The 23,887-nt window shown below is 34.6% G+C and overlaps 2 protein-coding genes across 2 annotated transcripts in view; one reads left to right on the top strand and one right to left on the bottom strand.

Moving 5' to 3' along the window:
- The window catches only part of LOC134839939 (ovochymase-2-like), a 40,778-nt gene extending 28,653 nt beyond the window's left edge, over positions 1–12,125 (bottom strand). The window contains exons 1-5 of the mRNA XM_063855568.1: positions 12,116–12,125; positions 6,506–6,679; positions 4,985–5,260; positions 4,472–4,596; positions 1,623–1,761 (exon numbers count right to left, since the gene is read on the bottom strand). Of these exons, the coding sequence (XP_063711638.1) occupies positions 1,623–1,761; positions 4,472–4,596; positions 4,985–5,260; positions 6,506–6,679; positions 12,116–12,125 (724 nt within the window). The remainder of the gene's footprint in view (positions 1–1,622; positions 1,762–4,471; positions 4,597–4,984; positions 5,261–6,505; positions 6,680–12,115) is intronic.
- LOC134840436 (androgen-dependent TFPI-regulating protein-like) overlaps positions 4,248–23,887 on the top strand; it is a 183,940-nt gene continuing 164,300 nt past the window's right edge. Inside the window, exon 1 of the mRNA XM_063856237.1 lies at positions 4,248–4,257. The gene's annotated coding sequence lies outside the window, so the exon portion shown is untranslated. The remainder of the gene's footprint in view (positions 4,258–23,887) is intronic.

Here is a 23,887-nt window from a genome sequence, read left to right as displayed (position 1 = left end):
AAAACTTACCTTGCAGACAGCGAAGCCTTTTTTGAGTACAATGATCATTTTGAATTTTTTTTGGAATTTTCGGAACAAACAATGCCTGCTTTTTTCCACTAATTGCTCTCCATCATTTACCTGCTTATTGCACCAAAATATCTGCAGGAACTATCTGGATTTGTTTTTTTTTCACAAATAGCAAAACTTTTTAGCTATCTATTTTTAATACAGTTTTGATGAATCTTTTCAAATTTATATGTTTATTCTTATTGTTTCGGCGACCATTTGAAAAATGGAGAGGAGTTTTGTATTCGGTTGTTTTAAATTTTTTCCCCTGTTTTTCTACTCAAAGTTTTTGAAATTTTTTAAAATTTTTTGAACCATTTTTTCCTTTTATCTCGTCATTTTTCTTGAAAATTTTCTTTGCAATTGGCCGATTTTACTATGAGTGTCGACTTTGCGTCATTTCGGCTCTTTTTCCTTTTCCCCCCACCTGAAAATTTTTATATTTGAAGTTACTGTTCACATTGTTCGATTGTCATGAAAATTGACATGCAGACTAATTAGGCCATGACAATCATATTTGGTTTTCATAATTAACCTTCTAAAACCACTCGTTACACCATACAAATAATGTTTGTGTGAGGTGGGAGGGAAAAGGAAAAAGAGCCGTCATTTCTTTTTTTTGTTCAGATCTTATTAAACCATGCAGGAAAAACCACACTCATTTAGGAATTTTTTGCATTTTTTACTATAGTAGAATATTCTGTGCTATTTGCACAGTAACCGGCTACTCTTTTTCGTTTATGAGATTGGTTTAAGGGGTCTTGGGAGAAGATGTGGAATGAAATATCGATATAATGGTTTTCCCCCCGCCCCAAATCTAAATTTTTTGTAACTCGTTTTCATAATGTCTGACAGTTATAAAAAAGTGACATGCTGGTTAATTGGGCAAATATATACATTTTTAAATCTTCAGGGTCGGATCTAGTGTTTTCTCGAGGATGGGGCATATTTTGAAAAAAAAAATCGAAATTTTTGTCGACCTTTTTTTAGCCCGACCAATTTGATTTCCTGAGTGGATTTAAACACTATAAAGACCTTATTTCGACCACATTTTTTGTTTGCGCCACGGGCAGGGGCGGATCTAGGTTTTTCTCGAGGGAGGTGGGAGCGGATTTTCAAAACAATTTTCAAAAAATTTGGCGACTTTCATTTAGGTCGACCAAATTGACTTTTCGAGCTCTCCAAAAGCAGTAAAAAGTCCGTTTTGGCCAAATTTTCTGTGCCACTGGCAAAATTTTGAAAAAAAAACAGGCAAAAAATTGCGTTTTTTTGGCGGCACGCTCCCCCCTCAAAGCTAGTATATAATGATGCCAAAGGCGCCTTTAAAAAGTATTCAGGGTCTGTCATCAAAAATCAATCTTTCAAAATAGTAGTAGAGGAGGGATTCTTACGACCTTAGGATCGTCAAGGGGTCGAATACCTGAGAAGAAGGGACGTCCGCCCCTTTACCTCATCCCCTCCCCCCCCCCCCCCGTCGCTCTCAGAACCGCCCCACTCCTAAATCCTCCCCTGTTTAGCGTAAGAAAAAGTCAGCAAATTCTGTTCTTTCCCATTGTTAAGTGAAGTCCACTTGCCTCCACAAGTGCGATCCCCCTTGCCCTCTTCCTGTCTGACGCAAAAGATGGCCTTCTGATTGGTACATGTCTTGTACTCACTGCTGCCCCCCATGGCACTCACACACTCTTGTGTTGCAACGTGCTTCAGATGCAATTCCTGTAAAGTAATCCACTTAACATGGTCCACGACAATACATCCACCAAATTAAGGTGTGATACAATATACAATTATTTGAATTGACGACGGATCAAGTTAACATCCCCCCCCCCCCCCCCCGCAAATAGACCAAGTTAAGATCCTCCAACCAAGAATTCAATTAAAATCAAGATTGCTAAGTGCTGCCAAATGTTCTATTGTGATTGGCTGAAAATTCGAGCTCAGAACCAAGTTTGTAAAACCCTCCCTCATAAAAGCCTTGGGGGGGATGTTAACTGGTGGAATCCCTCATGCGCGAAACAAACTTATTATTATGATTATTATTCACGTCTTTTTTAGAATTACTTTTTTGGTAGAGTGTTCGCGTCTTTTCTGTTAAACGGCCCAAAATTCATTGTTATGCAACATTGTTATGCTTCATTGTTGTATTTTGAAAAAGAAATTATAATGCTTGATTCTGATTGGATTGAATTAACAAATGCGAAGGAAGCTTGAAGCTTAATTGCAAAACATAGCGGGTCTTCAATTTGCTTGACAAAAACTAGCCAATCAAATTCAAGCACCAGCTCTGCATATTTTGTTCACAACTTTGGCTCTTCCCCCCACCTCACACTAGCTTCAATATATTAGTGTAACGAGTGGTTTTTACGAGGTTGAGTATGCAGACCAAATATGTTTGTCATGGCCTTATTAGTCTGTATGTAAATTTTCATAACAATTGGACAATGTGGTCAACAAATCAATTGGACAATGTGGTCAACAAATTTACATGTAAAAAATTGCAGGTGGAGGGGAAAAGGAAAAAGAGCCACAACTTTGAGCGTGTTTATAAATTAGCCCATTTTACCAAAAATATTTAGTTCAATAAAACATTCAGTTTTTTTCCAAATAATATGCAGAGGTTCGCCCGGCCCATAAAAAGCAGAAAATAGCTCCAGGAGGAAAAAAAAACATTTTGGTCCGTATAACAGAAAAGACTCCTAAATTTGACGTACCGTAAACTTTCTTTAGGCACCCAAAAGCAGGCGACAAAACCCACCCAATGGAACAAAAAGCAGTTTTTCAGTACCAAGTTAACATCCTACCCCCAAATCCGTTTAGGGGGAGAATGTCAACTTGGTTCTGAGTTCGAATTTTCAGCCAATCAGAAAAGAGCATTTTACCTGCAGCGCTAAGTAGATTTAAATTAAAATAAACGCTGCGCGGTGGAGGATCTTAACGTGGTCTATTTGGAGAGGAGGATGTTAACTTTATCCGTTTTTCGGAAACATTTAGTCGTAGAATTACCGGTGGCATGTCACGGAGCCGAAAACCCGGATAGCCGAAAAAAAAATTCGTTCCTGGATAGCCGAAAAAAAACTTGTCCCGGACAGCCGAAAAATAAATAAAACCACCCCTACACATATTTACCCCCCCCCCGCAAGCAAACAAAAATAAAAAATTAGGAGTCACCAACCTTATGGTGTAATTTCATTGTTGGGGTTGACAATTTGTAATCCATTAAGCACCGCCCGCCCCACACCTCCACACTTGCCTGTTTGAAGATGGAGTAAATTCGGGGGGAGTTGAGGCTTCGGGGAGTATTATTGAGAAGGAGCGCGGCGGAGGGGTGTATGGGACCGGTAGCATAAGTGCGGTGTGGTCTCAAAGTGTAATTTTATCCGATTATAATGACAACGTTTTCGACCACGAAAATGCATTATAATCCATGGAACAAATAAGTTAGAAAAAATCATGCGTTAAAAAGTAGTCGGAGTTTTGCTGTTAATTATTTCAATGAGATTAAAATTCTTAATCAGTCAAATCTCTTAAAGTTGCTCAGAAATTTGTTTGCTTACAAGCTGCAAAAAATGGGGCAGTTTTGTCCAATCAAAATTAGTCTCAGTTTAGTGATGAATTTTTTTAAATTTAATTTAGTTAAAACCGGAGGTATTTAGTTTTTTTTGGCTATTTGAAATGCAGCTCCGTGGGTCCGCACCGAATGACCGTGGACGAGAAAATTCCTAGCTGGCTTTTTTGATAGGCTGCAGGGTCAAGTTAACATTGGAAGTTTGAACACTCGGCTTGGGTCTTTTCTGTTTATGCGGTCAAAAATTACCAAAGAACTGAATGCGCTAATATTGTTTTGCAGTTAAGTCTCGTTTCTTTCGCATCTGTTAATTTCTTCAAATCAGAGTCAAGCATTATAAACTTTTTTCAAAATAGCAAAGCAGTGAATTTTGGGCCGTATAACAGAAAAAACCCAAAAATTTTTTGAAAAAATAATGAAAAAAAAACGAGTGAAACACAATTAGGCTTTTGTTTTCATGTTTGACTGATTCTGCTGCTTTCTTGGGGATTGCAAGGGACAGTATAATCAGATTGCAATAAAAAGTTTTGCTTTCTTGACACTTCGAAAAATTCTGAAAAATGTTTTTGGAATCAGAATCACGGCTGAAAGGGCTTTGGTAAGAGGAGGGGTCCCTTCAAAGATTCGACCCCCTCGCCAACAAAAAGGTGTCCTCTTTCTTATTATTTTACGACATCCATTTTTGGCTGACCGATCCTAAGATTTTTTTGAAGACGCTTTGTCCGCCGTTATATACTAATTTTGAATGTCAGAGTGCGTCAAAAAAACTGATATTTTTTAGTCAACATTTTTCAAAATGCCCCAAAAGGAGCCACTATTGAGCACCCCAAAAAAGTTACTTTAGTTTGATTCGTTTTGAACCTTTAAGTAGGGATCCCTGGTCCATTGACTCTGATCTACTTTAACATCCCACAGTTTGTACCCCATTCCAGCCACCACCAGTCCCCCCATTTCACTGTCATCTTCTTCTGCCACAGAACAGATGGCTAATATAAGGAACATTAAAAACAACAGTTCCACTCAACGACTCTCAACCCATGCAAACAAAACAGAATTTTTGACCTGATTGGAGGCTAACCAATAACCAACCCATACCCTCTTTAAATTAATTAACCAAAAGTGTGTATCATGATTAAGACCATTTATCCACATGGGAAAGGACGAACATACGAGCTGGGCAGCTCGTCACGGAGAACCGCTGTTGTGCCCTGCTTAAGAACAACATGCAATTTTTTTTGGTTATTTTTCTGAGCTGGGTAATGTTGCCTCGCCCTCACGCAACTAGCACGGATCATGGTGGGCCTCGAACATCCGCCCTTTCGTTTGATAGGCGGAGACGTAACCACTTCACCAACGCTCCCGTAATGTATCTACTTGTCAGTTGAAATTTAGAAGGGATAGTAGAAACCATTTTTGAGGAAATAAATGCAATTATTTTGTTTGACGGGCGATCATCGTCAAGTGTAATGTAAGATGTTGTTCCTATTTTCTTGACGTAGACTGTCTCCTGGAAGGGTTCCGAGAGGAAGAGCAGGGCGATGTCCTGGTCTGTCCTGAAGGGGGACTCTGTACCCTCAGGGGTCTGAATACCAACCACACTCCTCTTCTGAGTCGAGTCTCCTTCGTCATCCGTCTTGTGTGTAAGCGAACCTGAATCAGTATTCATACATCTAGAGCAGTGTCAGAACCAAGATTCGCGGTTTATATATATTTCATAGTCCCGAGCACATATTTTAAAAAGTTTACGAAATTAACTGCAGTTAGTTTTAAAACAACAACAAAATTACGATATCGATAGGACGAGTGAGTAAGATTAAAGAGCGATTGTCAACTCTTTTTAGAATCTAAAAAGAGTTGACAATTGCTCTTTAATCTTACTTTAATTTCATTTTGAAAAAAAAATAGTTATCCAAAATTTAGATAACTATTTTTTTTAAATGAAATCCAGACTAAACTAAATATAAACCGCAATTTTTATGTTATAGTCTGCAGTTTAAAGTAAAAAAAAAAGAGAATTGACAAGCGCTTTTATCAAACTTATACTCTTTTTATCTTCATTTTGTTGGTTTATTTAAAACTAACTGTTGAAATCCCTAAAATTTTTGAATATGCTTGGCAAGCATCGCTGAATTTATTCTAAGACATGAGATGAGCAATCTCTTCAAAGGCATGAACTCTTTTTTAAAAAACCAATAGCACACCCCCAGCTAAGTTTAACTCCCTATGCCTGTTAGTCTATTGTCGCCATCTCGTTGATCACAGTTTTTTTTTGGTTCGCCATTTAAAGGGATTGGAAAAGGTGTGGAGCATAGTGGGCATCGATCCACCGACTTCTTGATTGAAATCGAAACGAAAAGAAATTTCATCACCGGATCCCAACGCTACGAAAAAGTGATGAAATTGCTTTTTGTTTCGTTTTCGATCGAGAAGTCGGTGGATCGAGGCCCACTATGCTCCACACCTTTTCCAATCCCTCTAAATGAAGAACGAATTGATTTTTTTTTGCTTTGATGCTGAATTTTTATGGTACACAAAAAAAATCAGCATCTAAGAAAAAATTCAAAAAACAAAGTATAGAAGAAAGAATAATCATTTTGACCTCATAGAAGGAATCGTTTCTATTAAATTAAAAATTTGTGAGACAAAAAAATGTGGAGTTGTTTTCAGTCCAGTTGTGAATGAATGAAAAAATAGGCGGCTATTTTTCCATTTTTCCCCACCTCACAAAAGTATCAAACTTATGGTGTAACTAGGGGTTTTACAAGGTCAATTATAAAGACCAAAAGTGTTTGTCTTAGCCTTATCAGTCATCATGCCAATTTTTGTAGAAAAAATTTTCTCGTAAATTTTCCCTGGTGGGGCTCGCCGGGAAAAGTAAAAGAGGAAAAGAGGCACCCGCGATGACAGTGAGGGAGGAGGGAGGGCTGAAGTGTTTGCTGTTGCTGTTGTAGACACAGTGGGCGGCCGTGATCACTTTGTCCAAGTCCACCAGGGACCCCCCACAGAAGTGGTCGGCGGAGTTAATTTGAACCACAAAGGGGTACTTGTGACTGGACACTTTACTCCCACCTAACACAAGGCAGCTACTGTTAAATAAACTAAACAATCGAAAATCTTGGAATCTAGTTTAACAGCTGCTATCAAATCAGATAATTCTACTGAAAGCATCATCATTTAGTGTGACTACTTTTTTCGGCTTTTTTGCACCACCATCCTTTCATCAAAATGAAGTCGCTAACATAGAACTGATGCTCTTGTTATATCAGGCAGAGGCGGATCTAGGATTTTCTCGAGGTAGGTATTTTGAAAAAAGTTCAAATAATTTACCGAGCTCTCATAAATCTCTACAAAGGACCTATGTTCGACAAAGTTTATGCGCCGCAGGCAACTTTCAAAAAAAAACATTTTGATTATATATGGTAAAGTTTGATTTACCATATATTGGCGCCCAATGCGCCTGTAGAAAAATTTTACTGTCAGTCTGTCAAAAATGGAGGTCTTAAAATGGTACTAAAGATGGACATTTTGAGTCGACAGGGAGTGGAATCCCTGAAAGAAACGTCCCCCCCCCCCCCTAAATCCGCTACTGATATCAAGAGTGATCAAGAAGGAGCTTTTTTAAATCATCATAATTATACAGAACAGCTGTAGCTTGAACATACCTTACCTTTAATTTGTGTCTCTAGTAAATCTCGTGAGGCTCTGTTCGCAGCACTGCACTCCTGAAACTGGTAAAAAAAATAACGGAAATGTGAATTTCTTCACACTTTGATGTATAAACAAGTTTTCCAAGCATTGTGTGTTTTTCTTTCAAAATTTTTTTGATCTTTTTGATCGTTTTTTTGACCTCTCATAAAGTTAAGATATACAAATTTTATGCACTGCACATGACTTTTGAAAATCATGGCAACAAATCATTCAAACCAAGCGTGCAAGCAGGGGCGGATTTAGGGGGAACGCTCCCCCTTCTTCTGGATTCAAACCTTTCACCTTCCAAAAGGTAAACCCTTTGGTAATATTTTATGGCATCTATCTCGTCCGAAAGACTCAAAAACTTTTCTGAACGAGCCTTTGGCACCAAAAAAAAAAACAATCCAAAAAATAGCCCAAAAACTGCCTTTTTAGCCTATTGTTTAAATTTTTAAAAAATTTACTTTACCGTGTTTCAAATCTTTCAAAATTCTGCCTTCAGAATCCACCTTTTAACGAAAATAATGTGGCCGACCAATTTTTAAAACCAGGGGTAGATCTAGGATTTTGGGTTAATTGACCTATTTTTCCGATTTAAAAAAGCTGTGCTTCAAAAAATATTGCCAAATTAACTATGGAGAATTTTTTGGGAGAGCTCCAGTGTTAACTTTTATTGGCGTGAGACGGAGAAGTTTTCAGAGCATAAAAGAGGATATTTCAGTGCTAGCACTGCCAGCGAAGTTTATTTATTGACAAATACAACGCTCATAGAAAAAAGCGTTTGATCATCATTGGGTTTGCTAAATAAGCACTGGGGACCGACCTATTGAGCGACCGACCTTTTACCAGAAAAACTAAACACGGGCCTTTTACCAAACTCAATACAAAGGTTTGATTGACAGCTGCATTGACGCCGTTAAGTTTGTTTGAAGATAGCTGTTTTTTTTTTCATAAATTTCTCAGCGAAATTTAACCACTTCATTTTCGAATCTTCTTTACGGGGAGGGTTCTCATACTTGAAAAACCGAATGCTTCAAAAATTTCAACCAATCAAAATCGCTAAGCGTTTCTATTGGCTAAATGCCTTTCTCACAAAATCGTAATCAATATTAACAGAAAATGTATTAAATCAGTGGAAAATAATCAAAAATATAAAAAAAATGCTGTTTACAACCGCAATACTATTCAGATAATCATCAAAATTAATGAGGTCAAAATCATAAGAATTTTTCAGTCTTGAAAGCTCATCTGCTTATTATCTAATCGGTAAATATTAACACTAATGGCCTGGATTTAGTTTCTTACTTTGAGATTTTCGCGATTTACTTTGAGATTTTGAATACTCAATTCTGATTGGCTGAAAAAGTTAAAAATTAATTTCAAGCATTCGGTCCGTCAAGCATGGGGGACGCCACCCTTCATTACTTTTGATTTTCCTAATTGAATTGTTGTATTATGGTCTGGTAAAAGGTCAGTCTGGTAAAAAAAGACCTAGCCCAAAGCATGAGGCTTTTTAGGTTAGTTTCAATTCTATGTCAGCAGTTTTGGCAACTGCCAATTTGGTCAACTTTGGATAATTAACTCGCAATAAATATTGTACCATTAGTTCTTAAGCGTCAATTTAGTCCAAATTGAACGGACGCAAGCTATTTGGCTTTAATAATACCCTAATAGACACTAAATGCATCATTTTGTATTCTATAGTATAGGGGGAAATTTCCAAAAAAGATGTTAGTTAATTATTGTTCCGACTTTCGATACGAAAGTAACGGAATATTAGTGCTCGGGGTGGGTTTTTTTCTTCAGACAAATTTCGACTTTTTAACTAGCTATTTTTGACGGATTTTTTTTTACATCATTCGAGAGCTATTGTTGTCCTGAGCTTAAATTTGAAAAGATAATTCTGTGATCATTTTTCGTAAAGTTATGAGGGTTTATAGGTTACCATTTTGGCTAATTTGGGACAATTAACTCGCGATATATTTCGGGCTATTAACGCGTAAGCGAGTTTTAATCCGTCTTAAAAATCGTTCCAAATTGGTTCAAGGAAGATTATATGCCTTAATTGATTTGTTAATAGGAGCAAACTTTACACTTTGTACTTATTATGGCATGTGGGGGGATGTTTTTACAAAAAATCTCAAATTTTCTGGAAAAAAAATTAATTTTATTATTATACATTTAAATTTTCCAGGTTATTACTGCTCCATAGACCTTAAAAGCCAGTCGGAACATTCAGGGCTTCGCACTGATGCGAGCAGTCTTGTTAATTATTTAAATTATACAAATTTAAATTAACGCCTTGCCACAGCGCTTGGCGCTTCGCAAAATTGAACATTTTTTGTAAGTTTGACTTTAAGTTTTGATGGTTTGCAGCGCAGTTAGTTTGTATTGTTGCCAAGGCGCCTCTAAAAAATCTGGGTCGGCTTAAAATGTCCTCAAGCAGAAACTACCAGAAACCCATGGTGTTGTGAGGGAGGGGAGGGTTTCGAATAAGGCGTTATTCCCAGGTTCCAAACTTTGCTACTGCTCAAAACTGTAGTTTTTCACAATGTGCATGGGTGCCTAAAATACTTGAGCAAGCGGTTAATTCAATAAGTTAAGCAATCAAATTCTTTTAAAGTGCCAAAAGCTAACGCAATTTTCAACTAATTTTTGATTTTGTATACCGAAAAATTACAAACTGGCACAATTTTTGAGTTTGAGGGAATCCCCCAAGTAAATTGGTTAAAAAACCATTGAATACACTTTCGCAAGCTCAGAAAAATATTAGTGAGAAAATTCATTTTTCCAAGCTTTAGATTCCAAACAAGCCGTGAATACAGCTTTAGTTGTAAAAACTGTACATTTTTTTGGCGCATTAACTTTAACCCTCATTAGATTGTCGAAAAGTTACAATTTAGGTTTTGGCTTTGGTCATCAAACACTAATTTCATAATTCTAAAGTTCAAAATAATATTATGACTGATCATACCAAGGCAAAGCTCCAATTGTTCCGGCTGCCATTTAATGTCTGTAATATGTTTGATAAAACCTTCTAAACATATTTTAAACAAATGATTTATTTTTCAGAAAAAAAAACGATTTTTTCAACCTTTTCATAGATTTTTTTGGAAATCTCCACCCGCGGGATAAAATAAAGCGCTGTGTGTAGGGTCTAAAAACTTCTTAATAATGTTCAGTAAGTAGTTATTGGAGAACTGGTATAAAGCCCCATTATTCACCATTTTCAAACATCCATAAAATTACAAAAAACAATAGCCACTGGAAACATCGTTTTGATAGATTTGAGCTGAGGACATCATCAATTTTAGAAAAAAAAAACATTAGAGGTGATAGCCCACTTCCTTTTAACTTTAAGATGAACTGAAACTCTTCTGACTTTGATTGGATTCGGTGTATCAATAACAGATGGTTCATTGATCATTTTCAAATTCAACCAGTATAGTTGCTCAGAAACAAAAGAAACGTGACGAAATTTTTCGTTCAATTCATAAGTGAAAAGCAAAAAACTGGATCTTTTTTGTTTCAGGACTGCATCATAATTGCTTAAAATTAAAACTTTACCTGAATTTTGAACAAGATGAGTGTCAAGACTGCAAAAAATGTGGAGAAGATATCCATTTTTTTCTTCTGAGTCACCGAAAACTTAGAGAGATAAGTTAAAAGTCAGTTTTGGCGTGTCCTGGGTAGGGCGACTATCAAAAATATTCGCAAAGTATGACTTCTGAGTTTTTAATTTTAAATATTTGAGACTTTGATGATTTGAAACTCTATCTTGCTTTTTTTCCTCTGCGAGGTGCCAAAATTTCTGAATAACTGATGTACTTTAATTTCGCTTGAAAAAATGCTTTTTATAAAATTTTTGTGAGTGGAAATTGTACGATAAACAGTTTTGGTCATGCTGGTCAACCCTGGTTGTTAAAGTCGAAAGTCTAAGCTCTTAGTTTCAAAAAAAAACATCTGTACAAAATATTCAACTCTTTTTCGAAAAACTTGATTTTAAATAGAAAAACTTATTCGTCTAACATGCGCATAATCTGATACATGCGCAGACGAGGTCCAAACTGGGAATAATTTCAAACAGCTTGACTGGTACATAAACAACAAGATTACGAAAACATGGCCAGTCGCTGTTTATGCTGCACAAAATTTGCCACTAAAAATCTGACAGCTTTTAAGAGAGAGCAAAACGAATTTTCGAAAAATTATGGGAAATGATCAGCCATAAAATCAAATTGTGGTTGAAATCTACTAAAGAGGAAGGATACGGCTGAGATGTGGTTACATCTCTGTCTCTCAATCGAAATGTCGGATGTTCAACGCCCAACATCATTGGTGCTCGTTGCTTGATCATTTTCAAAAAAAAAATGGGAGAATGGCGGGTTTTAAATTCTTTTGCTGAAAGGAAGTTAAAATCTGCCATTGTCGCAAACTGTTTTTGAACAACTTTAAAAGATTTGGCCAAATTATTAATTTTGGGTGCTATTTGTTGTCTTCTGATTACTGACTAAAAGTGAAAGCGCAACTTCATTTCACCCAATATCAATAAACCTTTTGACTAAGATGGATCTAGGATTTTCTCGATAGAGTGGTTTTCAAAAAATTTACATCCTCTGAATTTTGTCGACCATCTTAGATCGAGCTATCCGAGCTATCCAAAACATTATACGGATCCTATTTAGCAATAGGATTTCGTGCAATTTTTGAAAAGTTTTGCCCAAGCATTTAAGCATTTACATCAGGCGTTTGTCCCATCTCTTTTTAAAATTCAACTGGATTCCAAGAGTATTCTACGTCTGCTTTTAAGCTAACTTTTTGCCATTATAAATTGCCTAAAGACAACAAACAATACATATATATGCTTCAGTTTGCGGTAAGTGTTTTCAATTTTCATAAAAAGATATCAGCAAAAATCACAGGATTAAAAAAAATTACAGGCGTTTAACAATGCAACAATGGGATCTTTTTGTTGTCCGAACAGCATTTTTGTAGGCAACCGAAAACTCAGAAAAAAAGTAAATATTTTTAGCGTCTGCTCCGAATTAGTTAACTTGAACAATTGATATCCTTTCTCCGAGGCCTATCCTTGTGTTACCTGCTCCTAAAAAATGGAAAATGATATCAAGTTTTAAATTTTCTCCACTAAGTTCTGTATATTGCAACTGCTCAGCTGTATTTTGTAGTGTAGTTAAATCAGAAACTAGAGATAGTAATTTCGAAATTTTTTCATAGCTGGAAAATATTCGTTAATTTGCATAGTTTTCCTTGGCATAACATAGCCGTGGCACTGAGAAGTAATATGTAATCAAAAAATAGCGAATTAGTCCAAGCTCTCAATAAAACTGTTGATTGTCGAATAAGTTTTTTTTGAAAGGATTCCAAAACAGCCAAAAATATTTTCAAAGCAATTATTATTTTTCTCAAATGAGCATTATTGAAATTGTTTTCCTGTATAAACTGAAGTTGAGTGAGTTGAGTCACAAGTGTTTTGGTTCTTGTTTCCATGTAAATGCAATGAACAGGTGTCTCTTCCAGATTCCATAGCAATTTTTGACAATTATGTTCAACATTCGAATTTCTGTCAATAAACAGCTAATAATCGTTATTTTATAGATGACATTTGGATTAACTGATAGCATGTAAGAACTTAGTCTAGCTCAAATGATTTCAATTGGAACATTGGTACTTGAAAGTAACAATCTTTTGCAAGTAACAAATCAATGGCAAAGCTCTCATAGAGTGAGAAATTTTTTTTGCTCCCAAGAAGTTTGCTTTTTCATTGAACTGATGTTTATCAAATTTAATTTGGAATTATTCAAAGTAATATCCATGACAAGCAAGAATTCTGTAGTTTTTCACTGCCGACTTTTATTTTGTTCAATATTGGTAGTTAATGAGGATATATTTTGTTGTCGTCGTATACCATTGTTTTGTTAGAGTAATTTTCATTTAAAAATCTGACTCCTTATGCTATTCGTTTGCTGATTTTGCTTCATATTTTTGAAAGCTTGAAATAAATTTTGCTTGAACAATTGAAACTTTGAACTAAAATTGGTCTCCGCATATGTAGGTAGAGAGTACAATCTGTCTCAAATTCAAGCTCAACTCATCTAGAGAAAAACTGCTAAGTACTTGTTAAATGTAAGGTGATCAACTTGGTTCCAAAACTTGAAACTATTAAAAAATTTCCGAAAAATAATCTGTAAAATTATCATGCCGAAGATGACTACAATGATATTAACTCATTTCAAAATGTCAGAAATGACTTTGCGAGAGAAATTATTTTTCGATTTACTTTTATGGGAAAAGAATCTAATTTTACTAGTTCTACACTAGTTTTTCTTTCTTTTATCCTCCATTTTCTGCGCCATTTTCATGTTTGTTTCAGTCGCTTTTGCATTTGATTGTAGGATTTGCTTGCGTTTAATAAAAAACTCTCAAATCTCTGGAGCGACAAATTCAAAAACAATTATGCTCAAATTTCTTGCAGTTGGAACTTTAATTTTTTTCAGGAAAAAGATTGCAGTTCTCCCAAGAATATGCGCAAGACCACAAAACGTTTTTCCGCGTTGTCTTGCATGTCTGCAAAAAATCTGAAAGTTAGCTATATTTTGAGGAACTACTTTAAATGAAGTTTTATTCAGAAATATTTTTTCGAAATTATCTACAAAAAGAGAACAACTCGGGTATTTCCTACGGATACAAAAAGAATTCTTTCGCCTGCGGTACCTCTTAATTTTAATTTCATAGCAAGAAAAGAGCTGTTTTAACACTTTTTCAAACATTAGATTCATGAAGACAGGCAATTCACTTACAGCCGCGTTGAAATAGTGCCCCTTTTAAATTTTGGATATGAAAACATAACAACCTCAACGAATGAAGGAATTTTGGTGTCGCCGACTTTGTAATATTCTATAATATCGTTATCAACTATTAAGACATTTTTCTGTAAAGTCTTAAATCACTGAGGGTTTTGAGGTCTTTTTCCATTTACTAACACCCTGTCTGATTTTGAATTAAATCATAGCCAAAAAAAAGACTCATTTGAGAACTTTGATTCAATAACGTTGATTGATCCTTCAGTGAACGAAGGGCTATTTTTGTGTAATCTCATTTGCTGACACATAAATCAAACTCTTGTGTAATTTATTTTTCTCTCATTTTTGTTGTTTGAGGCTCCTGTGTAATTTTTTCAAACTCTTGTGTAATTTACTTTTCGCTCATTTTGTTGTTTGAGGCTCCAACTACATCAACAAAACCTAGATACGACCCCGTTTCAATATACATCGGTTTGTTCATCCTTTTTACTCGGAACTCTATCTTCCATCTATGAATGTTAATTTTCTTTAGGTAAGATTTTGGTACTCAAAATGGTGCAAATTTTCTATTACAACCTCCCATTCTCTTTTCAAAGGAAGATTTTTGGTAGAAATTCTGAAAAAAGTTGTTCAAAAATCTTTTATTAGGATGACAAGTAGCAGAATCATTGGAAACTAGCTCGATAGTAAAAGATTCCATGATGACTGAACTTAAGATGTAAAAAAGTTTTATCCGTAGCAATTACTCAGCTCTTTTTGATTAGACTGTCCCGGAATTTAGACTTTTTCATTTCTCAAAACTTTGATAACGTGTAAAAAAGGATTTTTTTGTGAATACTGACAAAAGTTGATAATTTTACCTGAAATTTTTCCTTCTTGTCTTTTTTGGAAAAAATATCATTCTTAAGAGATCTCAGTTTATCTAAAAACTTGAATTTTTCAAAACTTTTTCAGAGATTAATTGTAGTGAGTTGGTAATCAATTGTATTTTTGACATCTCTATATTACTTTCAAATAATTCTAATAACTCGTCAAATACTTATAGACACAAATTGAAGCAACAAATATTTCAAGTTGAATTTATACTTGGTAAATATTTCTGAGTTTCCTTTGATTGAATAGCTCTCTTTTCAAATACGGCTTTGGTTTCATTCCTTTTAAAGTTAACTTCAATATTCTTTTCTCTTCAATCTTTTTTTAATCATGTTTTATCATTCAAATCCTCCACTTTTTGTACCCTCAAGTAATCTAAATTTTCTGTTCCATTGTCAACCCAACAATTGTAGTGGATTGTGAGGGAAAAAAAAACTTTTTTTTTGAAAATTTGCCAATGTTTTTAGAGTTTTTTGTTTTCACTAATTGAACTCAAAAAAACTGAGAACTAGTTATCGGCAAACTATGATTATTTGACTCACTTTTTGACCTGCTAACTTAACTACAGAAGCTAAGTTTATTACAATATATATCATTCAAATTTTTGTAGAAAGCTTGAAATTTTCTAAACTGTCTCATTGGCGTACTAATTTTTGCGTAATAGTTCTTTGTTAAAAAAATTGGTCATTTTTTATATGACGCTAGCTTGGCTCAAGTTTTGATCACATCAATAGGCAGCTTTAGCCCTAGTAGACAATTGACAAAGTCTTAAATTTGAAAGAGACTCAAGTTCCCTTAATGTTTTGCTAGAGCATTTTTATAAACGCCAAGTTTGAGTACAAAACCAATGGCTACAGAAAGGTAATATCAACTTCTGGAAAAAATGATCTTTCTTAATGCTTACAAAAAGTTAACAACAAAATTTTTTGTATCTCCCTTATCGAAAATGATTTTAGTTCACTGGTTCAAATTGTTACTAGGAAACTTCATTTTTTAATCAATATGATGCTTTTCAACCTTTTAACCAGTCTCTTATAGCAGTGTTATTAAACTAAAACGTTTTCGTTCAACCTCCTGTTTTCTTGCTTTTTTCATAATGTAGATTTTGTAAATTATTTTTTTGATTGATAAGCCGATTACAAAAATAAAATAAAATGTTCCACTTCCTGTCAACGGTTCAATGACAAATGGACCGATTAGAGATTTCAGTTATAAGGATTTGTTTTATTGGACAATTTTCATAATTATTTTGCAATTTTTGATGAAACTTTGTTTAGTTTGACAGTTATCATAATTTTTTGGCAATTGGTGTGCAGAAATTTTTGTTTAAATTAACAATTTTCATGGTTTTCCTGCAGTTTTGTGTGCACAAAATTTTGTTCTTTTTGATAACATTCATAGTTCTATTGCAAATTTTTAGGTCAAAACCTCATTTTTACAAATGAATTTTTTGATTTGTGTCCTTAATTTTGAACAAAACTTTTGTTTTGAGTTTTGAAACAGCAATTTTTTATATTTGAAAACTCGATTTTTCAATCAACGATAGGAGGCCAAATTGTGCATTTTGCGAATGGTAAGCGGATTCCGTGACGAGGATGCTCTCTTTATTCTTCTTTTGTACTTTCCTTTTCTTTGATCTTTCTGACAGAGTTTTAACACGTTTAAGAGCTTGTGTCTGGATTCCAGAAATATATACACACAAAATTGTGCGCCTATCCAGTGCACAGTTTGTCCTCGTAATGAATATAATTCAATTTTAGATAATGTAATCAATTTTTTGGGTTCTTAAAAGAAAATGCATTGCAATCGATTATACTGGGTTTATACAGATTCAATATAGATTTTGTAATGAATCTATACAAATGTTAAACTGCATAAAAAATTATTTTTCTAGAGTATATAATCAATTTTTCTGAACTGGATTAAATTCCTATTTTATCCAGTTTAGTGTCTAATTGGGTTACACACAATCGATTTTCTACTTGTGGAAAATCTGTGTGAAAATCGATTATAATTCGTTGTATCCTATTTTTGCAAATTGCAAATGCGGGTTGCTTTGTAGACTAATGAAACTTTCCAAATTATTTTTTCAATAAGTCTTTGTTTTTCTACAAGGCATATACTGTTCGACCCAAAAGTTATGTAGCTGCGAGTGGAATATACAGAGAGGTTATTCTTGTTGAATATACAGTAGGGGTACTATAGTATCCAAGATGAAATATCAGGCGACGAGCTGTCATTGATTCAATTCCTGGTAATGTGGTTTCCTGAAGTCACTCTCATCGATACCTGGCCGAGATTTTAACACTTTTGACCTTTTTGGCCAAACTGTAGTTATTTCAAAAATGTGTTTGACAAAATCTACGAAATTTGTACTAACGATGACAATTTTTGGGATCGTGAAACTTCCATTAGCATTTTGATAAAAGCTTTTTTGTGACACTCGTAACCATTCTTTCATCAACCAACTGGTATTTTGTAAAGCAAATACGAAAACATCAAATGAGCTTGACTGAGCTTAAATTTTTTCTCAAAAATACATTTGTTTTACTAATTTTCAGCCAATAGAAACCACTTGAGCTTGGAAAAATGCAGATGGTCTTGACAAAACTGACAAAAAAAACACTTAGAAACTAAGAAAGTTAAACTTAATTTTTAACTACCTTTTTGGCCTTGAAAAAAAACAATTCTGCATAGATGGATACGAAGTACATTTTCGCTAACTTTTCCTGCACTTAAATTTCTCCTAGTTAAAAGTGATCAAAACTAGCGTGAAAATGAACAAAACTTCAGTAGCGTTGACACTACTATCCATGGGTGCTCTGCTCGGCACTATAGTGGTTTTCGAAGTACTTGTTGTGATCCAGGGCGCCAAGGAAAAGCAAACTTCGATCGCTTACCACGACTCAAAAGGAGTGCAAGTTCCGACTATTGTCGCTTTTTTTCAAGTTGTAGACGGCTATTCTGTTCCCTTTAAGCACTTATGCGATTGCAACGTTGAACATCACGGCGATAGAAATTTCTCGGCGGCTTGCTTGCGACTGGATATCAGTTTGCCGGGATATCTCTTCCCCTACGTGAAACCCCACCGAGGGCGCCACTTATTGCACATGCTGGCAGTGGAAGCACCCCCTAATAGGAATCTGAAAGAGTTCGTGAGGATCAACTGCACACATACAGATGCAGATTATGCTGAAATTCCAAAACTATGGGTGGCCATCTTTGCTATGTCCATGCAGGACACCAACTTCTACCTGGAACATGAAGACCAGAACTTCGCCTTTGATTTCTACACGAATCACATGCTGAACCACCCATTCTATGTAACCTCGGGAGGATACCTCAACCTGGTCCTCATGGGACGAAGGATCGTGCAGACCCTGGACCAAAAGGCGGTTGATCACGTGAACACTCTGATTGACCTCCAGTTGAGTCGGACCCCGGCCGCTTCCTGGAACTACACCGAGATTGCAGTTGCATGGGGCACAGGTCTGTCATTCTTTCCACTTTCCACTTTCCTGCCTGCTCACGATTTAGACTGTAATAATTCACCACAAAATACTTTAGTGATCTTCATTATACAGTGCCGTACGCATTTGCATAATTTTTACGCCAGGCGCTATTATCTAACAACCGCCCCCCCCCCCCCCGCTTTTGGGTGAAAAAAAGCTTATAGTTTCTTCTGTGGGCAAGTGGAAGGGATAATGTTATGTGAATGATCATTTGCAACAGACATGTATTCGCACACGAAGGAAGTGAGAGCGCCCAGCTATAGGGGGGGTGGTGAAGATGGTGGTAGTGGTGCTGCTGGCGGGCGAGAGATTCGTCGCGTTCCACAACCGAATGGCAGCCCGAAGACAAAACAATAACTAGTGCCCAAAGCGGCTGCTCCCCGAAACTAAAACGAAAACACAGTGAATTGAGAACTAGAAACATCGGCTTACTGCAGCGACTTCGATAACTATAAAGTGTGAGGCCAGCAAGCCCCATTCAGATTACCTGAATCAGATTGTTCATGAATAAATTGCGTATAATGCTAGGAAACAATATGGAAAATTATGAAAAAACGAAACGAAAATTTTTATTGTGTAATTATTGTGTAATTTTTTTGTGTAATTCGGACAATTCCCTAGTAATTGCTACTAAGAAATGCACTATATTATTATGGGAGTAGTAAAAACGAACCATTTTTACATAATTAAGCCTCAAACTTTTTTGCCCATTTTCTGAGCATAAAATTCATTAAAAGGGTGCTAAATGCGTTTTTAATCGTCGTTAAGATCGCATTTTTGCCAAACTTTAGCTTGATTTAACGCTCATGATATCAGCCCTGCCTTTTAAAGGAAAATAATTTAAACTTTGTAAGAAAAACTTTAATTTTTATTTTTTATCATTTTGGAGGGTATTACCGAAAAGACCCACAATATGTTTCTATCAGTTTATAGTTACATCTGTACATAGTCCTAAATATTTATTGTGCTGCTCAAATCAATTGTGTTTGTAGACTATATTCGTTTTTGTTCCGACCATGTCACAAAATGATGACAACAAACTATTATCATCATTTCACAAAATAACAACAACAAAAATAGGTTGGGTTTTTCCGAATAAATGACTTGAAATTTACAAATGAGGCGATGAGACTTAAACCGTAATTTAGTTTATCTGAGATTTTCGCATTCATTACGAGGTTAGATTGTGCACTGGATTGGCGCACAATTTTGTGTCTGTAGGTTCCTAGATTTCAAAGACAAGTCTAAAAGGTGAGTGGATTCCACTTTCAAAGTTTCGTTGGGTTCCGCGTACAAATGCCTGTAACGTGAATTTTGTCGCTTACAATTTGCGGGTTCCACTTACAGTTGCGGATTCCACGACAGCTTAAGTTTAATAAACACATACATACATTAAAATTTTTTCATTGGATTAAATTGGTTCCGGATTCCACACATTTTGTTGCGGATTCCGCAAAATTGCCTGTTTTTGGAGCAAATTTGAGCAATACAATGTTTTAGCTATTTGTCCGTGGAATCCAAAACAGCAGAGAAGATCAAACAAAAATAGCAATGTTGCGTATTCCTCGACAAATCAGATTTTTCTCTGTTGCGGAATCCGCTTACAATTCACAAAATCACAGTTTGGCCTCGTAATATTATTTTAACTATTATGATATTTGAATTTTTGGTATAACTAACTTGAATTTTTAATATTTTAAAACCTGATTCAATAGCCTTTCATCTTAATGATCTTATACTTATCTTGCCTAAAGAAATAATTTAAGCTTTTCTCTCCTCATTGGGTTCTTTAGCACTGCTTAGGATCGATCAACCATACAATATCCTCCCCTAATTGACCTACCGTAGAATCTCCCCCTAGCCACATAGTAATTTTGAAAATTGACTTCGTCTAAATATTCATTTATAACAAAAGCGCATATTAGACTGATTGATAATACTTTTCAAAAAGAATATCTACTTTTTAATTAAACAAATTATTATTCATAGTTATTTTGAATTAACTTTTTTGACTAACTAGATCAATTTAGTTTGGCCACAAAGTTGCTTCTAACTGAAGGATTTATAATCGAATTTAAACTTGACATTTACCAAGAAGTTTTTATCGCAAGGAATCATATTCGGTTACAATCGATTTCGAGAAAAATTTCGAAGGATCTGTAATCAGTCAAAACAGGTTATAGGTGGACCAAAAAATCTCTTAAGAAATATTATAAGCTATTATGATATATTGTTTTGCCAAAATGAGATTGCAGCAAGATTCGTTTTATAACAGATTACTTTTTTGCTTACAACAAGATTCCAACAAGATTCTTTTGAACTTCAAAGGATCCTGTTAAAGAGAAGACAAAAAAAATTCTAAGGTTTTCATAAAAACGACCGGAATTTTGGTAAAACCTTCTCAAAATAATTTGAAAAACCATTCATACTTTGATTCTAATCTCAAGCCGGGCAGGAAAAATTAGCAATTTTTTGATACGCTGCTTAAAACAATCAGCTATCTGAACAGCTTTAAAAGCAGAGAGATCAGAAAAAACCTCTTTTCATTTTGACAATCATCAAAAATCAGCCGGCACAATTTGGTTTTTCAAATAAATTTTACAAGAACAATTTTACAAGAACAAATTTGGTTTTTTAAATTTAAATTTTACAAGAACAATCTATAGAATGAAAAGATCAATTTGATGTCCAACTAAATGATTGTCAATTTCAAAACCTGCTGGCCTATTATCCAACAGGTCGTTTTCATTCAAAACACGTTTTACGAATCCTCTGTCATCTCAAAGATCCTTAGATTATTGAAGCCATTCCTTTTACAATAGATGGAGAAATTTAGCCGAACTCTGATGATATATTTCATTAAGCTGGTTCGTTTCTTCTTCACGCATGTTTTCGTAGTCTATCAATTTTTCACTTCATTTTGCGCTGAACAAACCTCTACACTAGTGATTTTAAAAAACTGGATGAAAAAAAATAGGACTAAAATTTTTAAACTCGTTTCTCTTAAAATCGGTTTACTTTGGAGAAGCATGATGAGGACAAAAAATTGTTAGAAATTTTGCAAATTTTTTTAAAGCTATTTGTTTTGCAAAGTTTTGTCAAAGTAACACCATTAGATTTTTGTTTTAGTTTCAAAAAGAAAAGAAAACAGGACAAAGCGAATTAAGAAGAACTTCAATTGTGCCTGTTTCCCTCTTCAACTTTGGCTCATTTTACTGGTGTTAATTTGGTATGAACGATCGAAAAAGTTATTGCACCATTTTTCTCCTCGTCATTTTGTGTCCAAAGTTAACCAATTTTGAGAGAACTGAGTTTGAAAGTTTAGTCTTTTTTTCTTTTTATCTGGTTATTTTGAATCAGTACAATAGAATTTGATCAACGCAAAATCCAGTAAAGTTCGATGAACCACGAAAACATTCGTAAACAAAAACAAACCTACTTAGTGAAATTTATTGTCCTAATTCGGCAAAACTTTGCTGTCTGTTGATCAAAAATGCTTCCATAGCCTAAAAATTTTGTGAAATGAAACAGTATTCATAAATATAACGCGTTTTGAAAACACCCTGTATTCCGTAAAAATATGCAAGTCTTGGCTAGATTTTGTTTTTTTTCTAATTTCCACGGATGTATGTCAATTAACCAGCTTAGGTTTCACTCAGGAGAAAATGTTTTCTGAAAAAGAACGTCATAAAAATTGGCTGTATTTTCCAATTAAGTATACAAGAAATTCAGATATTTTAAAAATTAATGAATATAACACTTGTTCCGGAAATGATTGCTGCTCAATCAATTGCCGAGCGCAACGAAAAAAACAATAAAAATAGGAATGGAGCTGTATTTCGGAAACACTTTCATAAACGGTAAAATTGAGCTGAGCTGTCAAATACCATAAACTCTCTATACTCTATCACATGCATGCTCCTCGCTCACACTAAAAACTTTCCATTTTAGTGGAATTTTTGCTTCTAATTTTAGATCATGTTTTAACAAGGTTATTGAACTGCAAAACAGTGAAAGTCGAAAGCAGTAAAATCATGAAAAAATACAAAAAGTTCATAACAAAGAAAGTAAACCTTGATTCAGAAAAGCTCAAAGATGTTGTTTTTAGAGCCCCTCACCCCTTCTCCGAAGCCGCACCCCTTTATATTTTTAGTAATACGGCTGTCTTCATCTTAAAATCAAGCACTAACAAATGTAATTTACATGACCGCATACAAACTCATGCTACCTAAAAATTCACAGAAAAAGCAAAAAGGTAGATAAAAACTGAGCGCAGTAAATGCATAAATTTGCAAATTTGGATGAAAAATAATAGATTTATAAAATATGTTTTGCTCGTAGAGAGTATATCACTGACTTCAAATCCAGGCTGCTCTTTCAAGTCTAAAACGATTTTTGATGAAATATTATTGATAAATTTTTAAACATATAATAGTGTTTTCAGACAAAAAAAATATAATATTTCATTTTTTCTATTTTTTCTCAACGTATTTGGTGCTCTTTCAGATGTTAATCGACAATGCACTTTGCCTTAGTTGAACTTTTTGCAATTTTTGAGTCGAATAAAGTCGCCTATGGTGTGCTGGCACGAAACAAATTGGGCGTTAATTGTCTCAAACTCTGTACAGTATCTTTTTAACCTGGAATTCAAGAAACCAATACTTCGCAAGGATACAAAAAAATCTCTATGAAAGCGGCCAAACATTAGAAATCGAAGCCCGTCTAAACGTCACAAAAAACTTGAACCCAATGGCTTGCGGCCATCAAACAAAATTTTACTGTTCAAGAACCACTTTTTTCTTATCAAAAATAATCATACTGGCACAATTTATACATTTTCCAATAAAATGCTTGCCATAAATTTTCAAACAGGTATTATTTGTGAAAATGCTTGTTGCTTAATTTTCAACTATGAAAAAAGTATAAAAGTATTTTTTAAATGACTAAGAAATCGTTTTGCAAAGTAATTTACTTACAACATTTTTTATGCTCAATAAACATCTGAGTATTTAATTGTTTCTTATGAAAAAAAAATAAGATTGTTTTCCGTTTTTTATGAACTAAGATTTATTATGCTATTTAAATGAATGAATTTTATACGGCAATCAATAGTTTTTTGAATACTTTGGCAACAATTTAAAAAACATGTAACAATTTTTAACCACTAATTTTTTGATAGGAAGCTTTAGACAAACCGGCAGCTTTGTTTTTTGAACTTAATGCGCGAAATCATTTTGATTACTAGGTACGCTTATACCCACTTTAATTTTTTGAAAAATAGCTGTATAACTAAACACTTTTTGCTTAGCCGTATAAAAAATAACGAAGAGTTACTACCGCTAATCAAAACCGTTTTGAATCAGTCACGGATAAACAAGAAT

The sequence above is a fragment of the Symsagittifera roscoffensis genome, chromosome 2 (assembly GCF_963678635.1).
Source record: "Symsagittifera roscoffensis chromosome 2, txSymRosc1.1, whole genome shotgun sequence".
Classification (NCBI taxonomy): domain Eukaryota; kingdom Metazoa; phylum Xenacoelomorpha; order Acoela; family Convolutidae; genus Symsagittifera; species Symsagittifera roscoffensis.
The sequence above is the reverse complement of the archived record's forward strand: the minus strand, read 5'-3'. Positions and strand labels throughout refer to the sequence as shown.